Source organism: Anopheles stephensi, chromosome 3, assembly GCF_013141755.1.
Source record: "Anopheles stephensi strain Indian chromosome 3, UCI_ANSTEP_V1.0, whole genome shotgun sequence".
NCBI lineage: Eukaryota > Metazoa > Arthropoda > Insecta > Diptera > Culicidae > Anopheles > Anopheles stephensi.
Window position 1 is genome coordinate 2,354,879 of NC_050203.1, and position 14,818 is coordinate 2,369,696.

General features: G+C 52.6%; 3 protein-coding genes across 4 annotated transcripts; 1 reads left to right on the top strand and 2 right to left on the bottom strand.

Annotated features, from left to right (window-relative positions):
- Nucleotides 1–64: 64 nt before the first annotated feature.
- LOC118512200 lies at nt 65–9,430 on the bottom strand. Of its 2 annotated transcripts, XM_036056306.1 has the most exons (6): nt 7,592–9,425; nt 7,113–7,477; nt 6,523–6,745; nt 1,717–2,042; nt 1,100–1,645; nt 65–1,009 (listed from the first exon to the last, which is right to left on the bottom strand). In XM_036056306.1, exons 1-6 carry the CDS (start codon nt 7,721–7,723, stop codon nt 457–459), a joined length of 2,145 nt encoding a protein of 714 aa, XP_035912199.1. In that variant the 5' UTR covers nt 7,724–9,425; the 3' UTR covers nt 65–456. The 2 variants fall into 2 exon arrangements, with proteins under 2 accessions (XP_035912199.1, XP_035912198.1); XM_036056305.1 differs by having other exon boundaries at nt 7,113–9,430.
- On the top strand, nt 3,256–4,226 carry LOC118512207. The gene is made up of 3 exons (XM_036056320.1): nt 3,256–3,396; nt 3,469–3,717; nt 3,804–4,226. Exons 1-3 carry the CDS (start codon nt 3,345–3,347, stop codon nt 3,941–3,943), a joined length of 441 nt encoding a protein of 146 aa, XP_035912213.1. The 5' UTR covers nt 3,256–3,344; the 3' UTR covers nt 3,944–4,226.
- Nucleotides 9,431–11,098: 1,668 nt separating the features above from the next.
- Nucleotides 11,099–14,780, bottom strand: LOC118512208 (facilitated trehalose transporter Tret1). The gene is made up of 4 exons (XM_036056321.1): nt 13,884–14,780; nt 12,478–13,797; nt 11,715–11,970; nt 11,099–11,648 (listed from the first exon to the last, which is right to left on the bottom strand). Exons 1-4 carry the CDS (start codon nt 14,056–14,058, stop codon nt 11,372–11,374), a joined length of 2,028 nt encoding a protein of 675 aa, XP_035912214.1. The 5' UTR covers nt 14,059–14,780; the 3' UTR covers nt 11,099–11,371.
- Between the last annotated feature and the right edge of the window lie 38 nt (nt 14,781–14,818).

Consider the following 14,818-nt stretch of genomic DNA (forward strand, 5'->3'; position numbering starts at 1 on the left):
GCTGTTCTTAACACTCTTCTCATCGACGCGCTATGAAAGAAAGATGGCGGCGCTACGGTGGAAGGACTTGAGCCACTGCTTCAACTTATTGACTCCACTATTTATTTGGGTGCGTTTTTGTTTTTGTTGGTTTTGTTTCTAGGACCACTACGCCTCATCTTTGCTAATCGGTCACACATTCCTGTTTGGCTACAACAACAAAAAAAGCGGGAAGAAAAACAGTAACACAGTTAAACTCTGGTAACAACAGTATTAACGGGAAAAACGGAACAAAACAGCAGTTTGCTACTAACGAAGACACAGGCTTCACATCACATCCGCGCAAACACACAAACAGCGTGCAAGTGACCCGGGTCCTCAGGCTCCACGGCACACTTCCTATCACAGTTCTGCAAGCAGCTGCACATCACCCCGCGAAAACAAAATCACGCGCTAAACACAAGAAGCGGTGTTGCACTAAGGTCCTTCGTTTAGGTAGGCGCTTTCGGTCGCAATTTCCGGACGTTCCGGCTCGCAACCATTACTGTCCTCGTTCGCCACTGTCGGCGGTTCCTCCGGTATGGTGAGTGGAACATCCTCGTTACTGGGATGAAACCGAAACTCCTCAAATGTGGCCCCATTGTCAAACAAACCGTTTTCCGGAGAACTGTCGCCTCCGGTTCCATTTTCCGTCGATTCGCTTTCATTGCGCTGTCGGCTTTTCTTCTTCTGCAGCACGCGCAGCTCGGTAGGCGTGAGCATACCACGCAGAATCGTATCGTACGAGACGGCCAAACCCTTCTTGGACATCTTGAGAAAAAGTCGATAGCATTCCTGCTCCTTGGGCGTTTGGAGATCGCCGCTGGTGGACACGCCAACTGCACCGGCGGGTGTTTTGTTAGCTTCAGCCTTAGTGCCGGCGACGGTGGTGGACGAGATGGTTGGAGTTTCGTTCGTGGTGCATGAGTTGTGTTCGGTGAGCTGTTCGACACTTGCAGTATGATCGCCACTCTCCTTATCTTTATCCTCACTGAAATGAAAACCCACCCCCCGGAGACGGAAATAAGGTACCGTTAGAAGAAGTTTGCCCACCGGCAGGCCACCGATTGTGTGCCACCACCTTCGGTCCTTGTCCTTGCCCAGCTGGAAAGCGTTTAGCGTGCTGACGAGCTGCTGCGTGCGACGAATCCTACTGGCCACCGTCGGCTGGAACGATGGCTTCCGATAGTCCCGATTGAGGCCGGCCGTAGCGACCGGCTTAAGGTCGCTCTCCTGAAACGACACCGATTTGCCGGCCTTCTTGAGCATCGGAGCCCGTCCCTTGGCGAGATGGGCGGACGAAAAGGGCTGTCCTCGGTGAAAAGCGTTAGGCTGCGGCGCTAACGCACCCGTCGGCGACTGCTGCCCGGTACTGGCGGAGGATGCTTGCGTAGAGTCTTGCTCCTTCTCCGAATCGCTGCCACCGGAACTGAGCAGCGAGACGAGCGTTTCTATATCGCACGGTCCGCCTAGTACGGAGCGGGATCGCATCGGCAGTATGCAGGCAGGCACCTGCCGGCCATTCGATCCCATCGTTTGTGTTCCGCCCGCTCCCGGGCCGGCCAGCTTGCCGCATCCATCGTCGCTAAACTCGTCCTCTTCGCAGATATTATACTCGTCCTTCTCCCTGTATGGAACGATGAAGATCGTTAGAACCAGCACATGGCCGAGGTGGAACAAATGGCTTCCTGCACCTACCTCAACACTTTCCTACGGCGTGGTTTCTTCTTGCCTTGCAATAGCTTGCACGCATCAGTATCGGCTGGCCGGATAGGTGCGGACATAGCCCGCACCAGCGGCGGATGGCGTCGATCGTGTGCTTCCGAGTTTTGCCGGTTCGCTTGGAACTGGGCCCTCCGCTGTGCCAGTGAAGAGGTTCGTCCACTAGCGCCCGGACCGTTGCCAGTGTTTGCTGCTGGATGCGAGGTCCCGGCCACCGCGGGCGAGCTATTCGGCGCACCGTTGTTGCTGGTAGTTCCGTTGGTGGGTTTGCCCTTACCACCGGCAGTTGCTGCGTCGGAGGACTGGAGTGAGGGGAGAAACAGAAATGGAAAGAAAGCAGCATACAAAATTCGTTATTGCGGCGTGGCGAGGGCGAAAGTCACACATCACACGGAAAGCTGTCTCAGTTCAGCGCACTCGCTCCGCACGTGCATTGGGTGCACTTTTAGTGTTTGTTTTATTTTTTCGTACCAAGTCACGACACGACACGAGTCGGCAAAACTTTTTCCTCATGCCCCCCGTGGGAGGCGATGAAAATCCGCCAAAGCAGTAACAACAGCTTTTGCACGTGGTGGGCACAGTGACGCAGTTCCGGTGCAGAGGCGAAACTTTGCAAACACTTCTGCCCCGGCCGGGAACGCTCCATTGTCCCTTGGTGTGTGTGTGAAGCGAGCAATGGCGTCACTGTCACGTGTAATTGACATGTAATTTAACACTTTCGTAGTGCGACGGGACCGCAGGCGGCAGGGGACGAGTAACTAGCCGCGGGTACTTTTAGCTGTTTAGCAGCAGCTCGAGCATGCTAATGCTGCTGCCAATCAAGGGGAGCCAGCGATCGACACTTTCCTGAAACACGTCACGTTGAAATGTCGATTTTGGCCAACTTTTGATCCGCCGAGATGCAATATTGTAACAATTCGAAACACATCTCGGTACGATTGCTAATGACTAAACAATTTCACCATGTGCCATTCAGCGTTGTTGGCACATGCCAAACGATTGCATTCCTCGCCGGTGAGATCAGACAACGGCTCGCAAGGGAAGTTGATCAAAAATAAATGCAAAATACTACGTTTTGATTGCTTAACAAGAGCGGTCGGCTCTCGGGGCCATCCATCATTTCGATGTTCGCTTTTTACACATTTCATCAGCTCCTTACTATCGCCCACAGATAGCGATAACATTTACATTCGACAGTTCCGCAAACAATTAGCTGTATACACCTAAGTTGAGTATGAGTAAACGGTGTAAATTATTCATCCCGTTTTGTTCCCCCTTCCGATCGTTTGTCGATCGTTTAAAAATTACCCCAAAATGGATAATTGCATAGATTCAGGCGTTGTGCAAACTCCTGAAGATAAGGCAAGTAAAATTTGCTTGCAGCGCAAAGTATTTGATGAACTACTGTACGCAATACCACTCACGGCGCCGTCCGATGAGATGTGAGCTTATCTCGATCTCTTTATCTCGTGATACGGGACCGCCGCCAGCAGCTTCATGAGATGGCCGGACGCGTTATAGCGGACCAGTTACCAGGAAGTCGTTCCGCGGATCGTTTCGATTCGGGCGCCAGTGTTCGAAGGTGGTGTTTGTTGCGGAATAAAATGGATCGTGCCGCGGGTATTGTAGTCCTGTCATTGCTCCTTGTAATGGGAGGTAAGTCCCACGCTCCCCAGCTCCCCAGTAAGGGTCCTGTTAATAGCGAACTTCCCCCCATTCCATCCATAGCCGATTCGCAGCTGGTTTGCTATTCGTGTAACGGTTGCGAATCAAACAGCTTGGGAGCTGTCATATGCGGAAGTCCTTCGACTGGCGGTGGCAGTGGGGTGGGACCCACCTTGCCGACCTCTCCGAAACCCACCGCACCGTCGACGACGACCGTATCGCCACAGGTAACGTGGTATCCGCCGCTGTCGTCCACCGTCACACCGTGGGGACGATCGACCGGTTATGTGTGTTATCGCATCCAGCGTTACCGTGCGTATTAAGCAGATAGGCCACCGAACGTAGGCCAACATGTGCGCCATAGCTCACGCCCTTACACACGCATTCCTCACTTTCAGTTTCGTCCGAGAACCGTTACACACTTGATAGGGGCTGTGCCCTGCAGCTGGGCTCGTTCGACGCGACCTGCAAAAGTGTGACCGGCAATCAGGGCTACGCCAACTGTGAGTTCTGCGTCGGTTCGCTCTGTAACTACTGATGTGCATCCACCTAGCATCCACGAGCCACCATCAATCATCTCCGGGCCCGGCCGGCTGGTCACGATGCCGGTGGCGATTGGTTTCGCCCGAAGGCCTTTCGGAACAATCACAGTCGTCTCTCACAGCTTTACAGTACCGTCATCCTCTTATCGTATTATCAGTGTTTTTGTCATAGTTACTCATCAATAAAGAAGAACGCATGCGAGTGTTGGGAGGAACAAGCGAAGAGCCAGAGCCCTAGCTTCATCGGCCAATTCAAATGAGACGTGATAATACCAATAATCGTGAGGCGTGTTTTTCTTTTTGCTTCCAAAAAATCTTGAGCTTAAATTGCTTCCAGAACCCTTTTTTCCGTTGTTTCTAGATGCAAACAAATCAAGGACTTCGCGGAGGTCCTCATTGTACGCTCATTTCCTTGAAGTACGCCGCTCGACGTCCTTGTGTTTCGAAATTTAGATCCCTAAACCTCAAGAGTTATCCCTGCGAGGACTCGCTTCCGTGCTCTTTTCGGCACATTGCACGGGGAGAACATTAATTAGAATATTTACACTGCACGGGTCCTTACCTAGAAGGTTAGGTAAGCTGGTACTTGCCCCGGCCTTTATTGTTTGCTGCTGCACATGCAATCCACATTCGCTACTCGTGCCTCCCCCCATTCAAGGAGGACCTGAGGATGGTTGTTTAATTACTTCCTTATGGCGGTTGTCGAGCGTTTCCTGCACTTTGTAAACGGTTTTCGCTGCTACTGTACGATACACCAGGAAGATAGTTACAGACAACGGTGGCACGATATGGAGGGTTTTTGCAGGGTGAGCAAATTGCACAATGACACACGAGTTAATTAAAATCAAATTCACAAAGACTTGAAGTTGCTCGAGACTTCACTGTTCGGTTGTATGCTGTTTCGTTAGTAAGGCACTTCGGATACGGATTAAGGATGCACGAGAATGCTTGAAGTATACACACAGGTCCAACTAATCTTATCTTAAGCCCCGTCCGGGACACAGCTGTCTTTGGCTGCTTTGGAAGAGGACCCTACACTGTTCACCCGAGATGCAGAGTTCCCGCGTTATCGAGCAAACCGCTGCTCGGCCCTTTTGTCGGTTGTGCCTAGCCACACCGTTCGGCAGCAACTGGCACACGGCACAAACTTACCTCACCATGAACATACACCGACTCCGGGACACCAACCGAATCGGAATAGGGAGGGGGGGGGGAAACAGCTCCCTATCCTATCAACCCTTGTTCCAGCGCTATGCAATGAGCTGCACTTTGTTCCTCGGCAACACAACGGAGTACAGGCTCGTGAAACAACAAACACTGCTCGTCGTGGGTGTCGGATTTATGGTGTTCTGATTTCCCGATTTGTAGCTAAGGATTGTGTTCGATATCGCAAAAATAGCGATAGAAGCGCCTCCCCATTCCATTCCGTTTAATGGACGGAAAATGCTCCAGCACGGAGCACAACCGAATCGGAAGCAGTCACGAACTCTCGGCCCGTTTGGAGTTGCATTTTTAATCGAACCGACCGAGCTGACCTAGTTGTATCCAATCCTATCGAAGGGGGGGGAAGCTCGGAGGGTCGGTTTGCTCCACTGACTGACTGACGCTGTCGTCAGTCGAGCCAAGCAGTAGCCTGACAGCTCGAGAGATATGCACCTTTCCGCGGTACCTACCTCGATTGTGAAATGATGGGTCTTTAACACCCGCCATAATGGGGTTGCCGGGGTTCTATAAAAGAAGACACAGGATTAAAGCTCACTGTGAGCGCTCTATTGCTTTGTGAGGCACTCTTCGAAAAGAGTCTTCATCGGAAAGCCACAATATGCAACGACGTTCTAATCACGTCGAGCGAGTTTTCTCAGCCTAAAAGTATGCAATAGTGCGATATTACTATTTGAGACTCCCTGTGGATTGCATACCTTTAGGCGTACACATTCAACATTTGAACCATTTTCGGAGGTAATCTAAAGACGACTCCTCGCTAAACAGGTGTGCCGCTACTTCCTTAACAATTCGGCGAAACCATTTGTGCCATCGAGACACAGCACACTGACCTTCGACTTGTTTAAAATTCTTGCCACCACCCTCCCGCATCCCCCCCCCCCCCCCCCATGCACTGGAACAAACTTTTCCAACGCAACGAACTCGTCTCGAACTATTGTGACTGCATTGATTCTTTTGTAACATTGACGCGGGAGGGCGCGCGGCTGGATATCATTATCAAGTTCGGACGTAATGGAGCCGCCTGGTGGCCTACTTTCCGGCCGGGTGACGACGACCTGATTCGTGTCGCTTTGTGTGCTACCGCACCGTCACCGGCACCGGTATTGCTTTGTTGGCCTTCCATTTTGCCGTTGCTTTGTGCCGAAGGATTTGCGGTCTAGTTTGCGACGGTCCTAGCTCCAACACGGACCCACCCTAACAACGCAATTTCCGCTAGGACTCATCCGTGCCGCGAGGGATAATCGGGACTTTTGTTCTCTCGCACTCTCTCTCTCTCTCTCTTTTTTACTCTGAGCTGTTCACTCGGGAGGTTCACTAACCCCGGGCGTGGGAATCGCAATTTAGCACTTACCATGTTCGTGCTGGATGATGGGTCCTGCTTCGAGTGGGAAGCGATTGGCCGGCTAGTGTTGGTTCCCTGCTGTAACGCCGCTGCTGACGTTGTGGTCGGACCCTCGGTGTCGCTTATACCGGTGTCGGAGGAGTCTTGCTGGACGGTTTGGCCCAGGAAGATTTTGATGTTGATGCGCGACTCTTTGCTCGATTTGAGACCCTTTTTAGCGTTGACGTCCGCACTGGGAGGGAACAAAGTGCCACATTAATTGTGAGAAATTGAGCATCACTGATCTTCAGAGGATTTACGAGGCTACTACTGATGGATGGATAATAATACAAAGAATTGTACATGAGCTAAAGCACTAAGAGTGGTTCTACTGGATGAAATCTTCTTCGCCACTAAGCCTAATTGAAGGGATGCACTCTACACTATTGCTGTTGAATGTTTAGACTAGACTGTTGTAGACTAGGTCCAACATTTATGGTTCCCAAAAACCCCGCGACCACACTTCACCACATGTCTCACGATGCGTTTTAATCCGTTGCTTGGTTAAGTGTTCCTGTGAAAGCTTTAGTAAACCGTAATGTAATCACCCAAATACGCACTCATTTCTGGTTCCTGCTCCAGCCCGTTGCTGCTGCTGCTGCTGCTGCTGCTTCCGACTGAAGGCCCATCCGTCACCCATCTCGTCCCGATCGGCACTCACCCCCAACGGGATGGTTCCGCCCGCCGCAACGGTCGCCATCCCGGACGCAATGGACGACGCTACCAGGATGCTCCGATCGAGTGACAGCTGCTTGCACAGGATCGCTCGCCGGCCAGCTCGCACACCGGTACGATCGTCCGCAGTCGACAGCAGCCCGCCGGCGCTGGCACTGGACGGACGGCGCCGCTGCTCGTGGCCGTCCTCGCCGACGGTGTGCGACGCAGGGCGTGACCGTAGCAGGGAGGCACTCGCACCGCGGTGGGCCTGATTGTAGGTGTGATAGGTTTGCAAAAGGTTCGAGTGAATGATCGCACCGGTCACGAGAAAGTGCCGAAAGTCGGTGTCCCCGGCGGGCGACGTGCTAGTGCTAGTAGTTACCGATTGGGAGCGTCCACCGCCGGGCAGGGGCGAGGGTGCGGATGGTTCGACGCAGGACAGCTGCTTCCGGAGCGCTGCTGGATGCCGTCCCGGCGGCGGTCGGGACCAGTTTAAGCACCGAGCGCTCGACATGATGCTGTTTTAAGCGAAAAACCGCAATCCCGAAACGAACGGCCCCGAGGGATGAGGATGAGGGTGGGCAAGCGGGGCGGGGTTGGTGGGTGGTATGTAAAACCGTTGCACGAAACACGAAACAATCGAAACGAAATGGAAGTCGGGAGCAATAACAACAACAACCAAAATGTTTGGCCGAACAACAACAGGGACGTCTAAAGCCGAATGGAAACGTCGATTGGAAAGCACGGGATCATCGACGGTGTGCCGAAAGCCCGACGGACCCGAACCTCAAACTGACGGCTTTTGACCCTTTTTGTTTTTCCTTCCACTCCGTCCTTCGGCTGTCCCAGTGGCTTCACTCAACAGCACCACAAATCACTGGGCCGCTTCAACACGAACGAATCGAACACAAATTCCGGCGCACCACCAAACAACCAAACAGCGAACATCGCACACTACGACCGCAATAAGCGAAAGTAAAACCGGAACGAACACCCGTGACGGGAAAGGATCACCATCAACCTTCTCTCGCGCGTGTGTGTGTGTGTGTGTGTTCGTGCGCCCGTGTACCAGAGAAAGGTCCCGACCTCCTCCCACCGTACTGTCGTTAAGTTATGCGGTTTTATGATCGTTATTTTATCGAAAACGGATTGACAGGACGAGGGATCCGCACGCACGTACCGATGGAATTGACATTTGCGAGACACTGGCACTGGCGGACGTCTGTGTGCCGCAAGAGGACGCGCGCTGGCTTCCGGTCCCGGCGAGTGTCCCGCACTGACTTACTGTTGGCGCGCGTGTGGTCCGTGTCCGTGGCTCGAGCTCGGGACGAACCTGGGCTTGCCTTGCCTAGCAGCTTTGGCCTGCTTGCCGTGTCAGACCCCCGTAGCCAATGCCAATGCCCTCTTTCACGACCGCACGACGGCACTAACGAACTTGCCAAATCCACGATCCCTGTTGGTGGTGGTGGTGCGAGCGAGCGAGACGTGTTTATCGTTACGCTTTTCTCTCGCTCCAGCGCGCACTCTGTCTCTCGCTCGCTCGCTCCCGCCTTCTTACTCTCGCCGGAAACCACAGCCACAGGCAACGCCAACTTCGATCCACAAGCTTTCATTCACGGTTCCTTCGACGAGTGTTGTTGCTCCGCGTGGAGCAGGTAAGTACGGAGGGAAGCGGGAAGGGCGGCAGGGGAGACTGGGGACCGCTGTTACTCACTGCGGATTGCTGAACGCTGGTCGTTGGTGTGTCTACACATCATGGGAAAAACGAGCTTTCTTACCCAGGAGCGTATGTTTTTCCGGGTACGTTTTTCCCACACACTCACACGCACGCACGTTCGTTGCTCGGTTTGCGCACTAATTTACAAGCGTGGCAGGCTGTACGTGCTTTTTGACACTTATTGATCCTTTTCTGCCTGGGACCCCGCTTAAGGGTTTTTGGGGCAGTTCTGGAGCACCACGAGGGATGTGCGGGAGGAGCCTTGATTGTACATTCGCAAATCATTCATTTCTCATTCGAACCCATTCGAACAGTGATTTCAATGTCGTTCGGGCGATTTTTGCAATTCAAAGACAGGCTTCTCCAACCCTCCCTGTCGTTCCTACTCCCTGTCTGACCGTGGACTACAAAAATCCAAGACAGCAGTAGGAAGGAGCCCTTGGGGGGGAAATTTTGCCCAAAATGACACGCGAAAAGTGAAACAGTTTTATTTGGGAAACCCCCCCCCCCCCCCTGCCCTACTCCGCCAGGGACACTGCTTCTAGCTTCTGGCAGCATAGATACATAATTTCGATTCCCATAATTCGAAGGCACCGAAGGCGATGGCTTCGGCGCAGCGGTTGGAAGAACTGATCGGAAGCTATGGCACTCGCTAGTGCCGTTCCACAAAACGTGGTTCGAAAGCCAAAGTTTTTGGCGAGTTCTTGACATACATAAATTCCCACTCGTGGTGTTCTTTTCTCTTTCGAGTTTCGAGGTAGTTTATGCTACATCTGGAAGACATTTTACGGGGCGAATCGGGTTTTTGGTTTCGAATTTCACAACATTGGCTCTTTGGCAGTTCACCGCCGGTCTGGGCGGACTGGGCCTAGCGAAATCGTTTTGGCGGAGGTTAGGATTCGGGAGGGTTAAGGCTGGACAGGAAACAGGCAGAAGCAACATTAGTGATGGCTTTAAAACACCAAGCTTTTCCCTGCAGCTTTAAGAGGCCCTTGTGCAGGGTGGGGTGTTTTGGGAAGCCTTTCATCGCTGGGATCAGGACTAGTCCAGGACACCCAGGACAAGGAAGGTCCTTTCAGCGAGGAAATTCCTTGGACGCTTGATAGATTACAAATTGATATCTGATTCGTGCTCAATCATATCGAATCACAAACTAACAAAAAGCTATCGTTGGCAGCTGCCAAGTTCCATCACGTTGCATTCGACACGCTTCCAACCACGGAGGAAAGGCCCCATTGTAATGCATGGCCGGTTGATTAAAATGTATTCGTCATAAAATGCTGTCACGATCGTCTTTCCCGTGGCCTTCAGGTTCACGGTTCAGTCGTAAAGCTGCTCTTACCGAACAAGGGTTACATTGTTGTAAAGGAAGGATTATTGTAGGTTGAGGTCTTCATATCAACGTCACCTGCTTTTGGGCCTACCTTCCCCCCGGGTTACGATCGGCCGACCACACCGTTGGCCCTGGTAGTGAAAGCGATTTGGCACACCGCGATGTACATCCATCAATCCCGATCACAGAAAAGGACATGTCAGCTAGCGGGCGATGGATAATCCATCCAACCCTGGGGGAGGGATGCTAAACAGATATGGATCAAACGGACTGTCCTCGCGCCTTCATTCCCATTCCCCCCCCCCCCCCCCCCCTCTTTTCCATTGAAAGCACAAAGTGCGGGTAGTGTAATAAATTTAGTTTGCGAACGAATCCTAACCACAACGGCATCGATACACGCAGTCGTCAATTTTCCTGCGCGAGAAACAACGGCCACACAAAAAACCGCATATTGAACCGCTCAGTTTTTGTTCGCCGCGACTCGTTGTGCACACGGCAAATCGTAAAAAATGCCCTACAATCCGCAACCTAACGCGAATCGAACAATGTACCGAAAAGCGTAAGAAAACAAAGCAAAGCAAAACAAATGGCAAACACAATCCGATACAATGGCTGGTGAAGTTGTGTAGTATCGATCAAATTGTTGCCGCGTGTCGTGTGTTCCGTACCGACGTGCTTTTGTCCCAGCACGTCCCACAATTGAAGCTCAAGGATGAGCGGGCACTTTGTGCATTGGCACACATTGGCTTTCGTTTGGGGCCCGATCTTGCCCGGCTCATGGTCGCAAAAGCAAATTGGATTTTCCCGTTCCGTTCTACCGGTTTCCTACCCAAGGCACATTTCTTTAATTAACTACATTTTATTCGCATCTCTATTCTGGGTTAGAAAAAAAAGGGACTTTCATCACTACCGCTATCGTATCACATTTTGCACCGTTTTGCTTCTGGAGCCACAACTGGGGGACGTCCGCTCCTTCGGGAGCGGTATTTTTGGGGGGCCGTGAGGGAGAGATCATTCAACTCATCATTCCCATTTCGATAAGGCAAGCGTCTGTCGCAGCTTTAGGTTTCTGTTCGGGGCCATCGGGGTAGCCGGAAGATGTTGGCCAGCAATCACCAGTTGTCCTGCGGCAGTCGGTACGTCCAGTTATCGCTCCGCACCACCGTAATGACGGGCCCGTAGTACGGTATGATGTACGCCGACCCATCCGCCGGGCCGACGACCTGTGTTGCTATCAATATCACGTCCACCAGCTGGCCCAGAAACATGAAGCCAAGGGTGCAGAACTTGAGCAGACCGAGTGCCGGATAGCCCAGGTAGAATCGATCCGCACCGAACATGCCGAGGAACACGGAGAGCAAGAGCGCTGTATCGAAGTGATATCCATTGCTGGAAACATCGACAAGCATGTGAGTAAGGCACAGTACAAAGGGGTGGGGGATAACCATTACTTACGTCCACTTGCATGGCATCTCGCGCGTGAAGCTAGTGTTCTTCGTCTCACTGCACACAATCCCATCGACAGCGACACACCAAACGCGTGCCTTGTTTTCCTGCGTGCATCCTCGCAGCTGCTGTGTTTTGGGATCGATTTGGCGAAGGGTCGGGTCGGGACAGATGTACTGTCCCATCCGTAGACTGTTGCAATCAATTTCCACCTCCGACGACGTGGGTATCAGCAACAAAAGCATCAGCACCGCAATCGTGGGCGCTATTAGATGCGGTGTCCGGACTAGGTTTTGCATGTTTGGGAACCCTATCGATCTTAAGTGTACTAACGTTCGGTTAGAATCGTTTTTCCCTAGCTTTCTCGGCGGGAAATCGCGAAACAAACTAGATTGATAGCACAACAGCTGAACGCGGGGTTTGTGTTGTTTGTTTACATGCCGTAACGATTCGCGTTTGACAGTTGTGAGAGAGTATGATGCAGGAGTGTCGAACTCACCATCTCGCCATCGGTGAGTTGAGTGAGGTGAGAAGCAGGCCAATTTAAAAATCTCGCATAGCCGCGTGGATGACAAAACTGAAGCGATTATCCTTAAACAACTCAACACCCGTTGCGTTCTATATAAAATATTTTTTCTTATATTTTTCTAGCATCTGTTCTAATTTCAGTCAGTTTTACGCCCATTTCTCAACATGCTTCAACATAACAGGGGCCGTCCCTTAGCACTCTCTTCGCCTTCCCGAACAGATGCGTCCGCCTTACCGCGACGACGCCGCATCATCATCTCCTGAATACGCTCAAACGATTGGCCCTTCGTTTCGGGGATCACCAGGAAAATCAGAACCCCCGTCACGGCCGTACATCCGGTAAAGATCCAGAAGGAAACGTACGTTCCCGCCCCGTCCGAAATGACCTGGAAGAGCTTCACCACGGAAAACATAACGGCGGACGTAATCACCGCAAATACGGAGTTTGCTGCCGCCTTTATGTGCTTCGGGAACACCTCACCCAGTATGGCGAACGGTACGGTGGCCAAACCGATCGCGAACGAAATAATGAAGAGCAGCACACCACCGAACGGGATCCATCCATGTGGTGCGCCTGGTTCGGGGGAGAGAACATCGGTCGTGGTTTCATCCAGCGTAAAGTACACGGCACACGTGGCCAGCCCGAGTAAAGAGCCGGCGGTGGACGCGAGAAGCAGCGGTCGTCGTCCTGCACGATCGACAAGGAACGTCGGCAGCATCACGGAGCCCAACTGTACGAGGGCGAGCACGATCGACAGCTCGGCAGCGGTCAGCGGGAGAGCCAGCCGGGAAAAGATCGTCTGCGAATAGCCCAGGATGGCGTTGATGCCGGTCAGCTGCATGCCGAGCGATAGCAGCAGGATAATGACGAGACTCTTCTTGTTGGTGGACGTCAGCAGCAGTTGCCTCAGAGGATTACCCTTCTGCTTGCTGTCCTGCACAAGCTTCTCCATGCGATTCAGCTCCTCGTCGATCGCAGTGCTGCGGCGCAGCCAGCGCAAACTGTCGGCAGCAGCTTTCTTATTGCCACGCGCGAGCAGAAAGTACGGTGTCTCTGGCATCCAGAAGAACAGCACACAGAACCCAACTGGAAGTGCCAGCGATATCCAGGCTAGGGCACGGAATCCAACGTACGGACCGACGGAGTATTCGAACAGGAACGCCAGCTTAGCCATCACCGTCACAAGCACACCAGTCGATCCGCGAATCGCGTCGGACGATATTTCACCCAGATAGATCGGTGTGACCGAGTACGCCAATCCATATCCGATGCCGTGCAGCAGCCGAGCGGTGTACAGCATGCCGACGGACTCGGCGAACGCAATGAACAACCAACCGGCGACCAACGGGATCGCACTGACCAACAGCACCGGCCGTCTGCCATAACGATCCACGAACAAGCCACAGATTACTGGTCCAAAAATGGATCCTATCGAGAGCAACGAAACGATCCACGAGCCTTCGTCCGGTGTGACCGGAATCGGTGAGTTTGGTCCACGCAGAACAGGGAGCGCCGGCGAGGACCATCCCGCACATGCGACTGATGCCACCAGCGATGAAGTAGCTGTGTGTGAGTTGGAAAACAAACGGGAAAGGATAGAACGGCTCCGCAGGCAGGCCCATTACTATCAACTGACGATGACCACCTACCAGCCAATGCGGCGACGTACTCATTGCGACACTGTCCACGACCACCACGACCCTGCCCAACGACAACCGACATGCTCTTCACAGGACGACCGTAACTGACCGCGACCAGTGCGGGAATGGTTCGTTGGTTCCCCGGATCCGGTGATGTGTGGCGGTGTATCGAATGCGGCGACATAATCACAGAGGGTCATTACTCGAATAAGCGCTTTTATGATCGAGGCTCCGGGGTGTGGACCTGCACGGGGCATTTATGCCATCCATCATAAAAGCGCCATTTTAAACTGGTCCGAAAGCAAGTGGAGACAGTAGGCCATGGCTGGGAGTAGCCCGATTATCATGTGCGCTCGGCGAGGTTATGGCTCGTGCTTTCGGACACTTTTTCGGGGATTTGATAAGGCGCATCAGGTGTGGCGAAGTAGGGCAGGTGCAGGAGTTTTGAAAATCCCTTCTTGCATTTTGAAACATGGCAGACATAACGGGAGCTACCGTATTAGCGTAGCAAGTTAATATGCCTTTATGGATGCAGTGGCACATTGATGCAGAAGCCTTCGCGCAAGTATATGCGATGGAGGGGGGTGACGAGGAGGCTTTCATGTGGCTGGCCATCCCATCCAGTCTTCCCGCTATCTACATGCCAATGGTTCTTCTCCCATGCCGTCGGAGATAGCTGGGGGACATATCCTGAACTCTGATAGCACGTTTTATATGCCGTGCAGATAGTAAGTGCACCACGGGCCTTAGAGGCTTATTGCCGGCAATTGCTGTACAATGTGTAATTGCACCAAGGCTGGCGTCCGCGTTGTGGTGGTATTTTTCGTTCGTTCAACCTTCTATTATGGTATTCTTAAGACTTTAGATTAGCTTCTAGCAATAGAATTGAGTCTTGATTGGACTGGGCAACCGTTAGCATCATAACGCGTTGAACGATCGCCAGC

What these genes read in the sequence shown, in the direction of transcription:
- LOC118512207 (XM_036056320.1), top strand. Translation starts at nt 3,345, where the DNA reads ATGGATCGTGCCGCGGGTATTGTAGTCCTGTCATTGCTCCTTGTAATG. An exon ending in ATTGCTCCTTGTAATGGGAG is followed by an intron (nt 3,397 to 3,468) that starts GTAAGTCCCACG and finishes TTCCATCCATAG; the next exon opens with CCGATTCGCAGCTGGTTTGC. An exon ending in TTATCGCATCCAGCGTTACC is followed by an intron (nt 3,718 to 3,803) that starts GTGCGTATTAAG and finishes CCTCACTTTCAG; the next exon opens with TTTCGTCCGAGAACCGTTAC.
- LOC118512200 (XM_036056305.1), bottom strand. Translation starts at nt 7,723, where the DNA reads ATGTCGAGCGCTCGGTGCTTAAACTGGTCCCGACCGCCGCCGGGACGG. An exon ending in CATCATCCAGCACGAACATG is followed by an intron (nt 2,043 to 6,522) that starts GTAAGTGCTAAA and finishes CCCTCACTCCAG; the next exon opens with TCCTCCGACGCAGCAACTGC. An exon ending in GGCAAGGACAAGGACCGAAG is followed by an intron (nt 1,010 to 1,099) that starts GTGGTGGCACAC and finishes TTTTCATTTCAG; the next exon opens with TGAGGATAAAGATAAGGAGA.
- LOC118512208 (XM_036056321.1), bottom strand. Translation starts at nt 14,058, where the DNA reads ATGTCGCCGCATTCGATACACCGCCACACATCACCGGATCCGGGGAAC. An exon ending in GTACGTCGCCGCATTGGCTG is followed by an intron (nt 13,798 to 13,883) that starts GTAGGTGGTCAT and finishes ACTCACACACAG; the next exon opens with CTACTTCATCGCTGGTGGCA. An exon ending in TCAGGAGATGATGATGCGGC is followed by an intron (nt 11,971 to 12,477) that starts GTCGTCGCGGTA and finishes CGCATCTAATAG; the next exon opens with CGCCCACGATTGCGGTGCTG.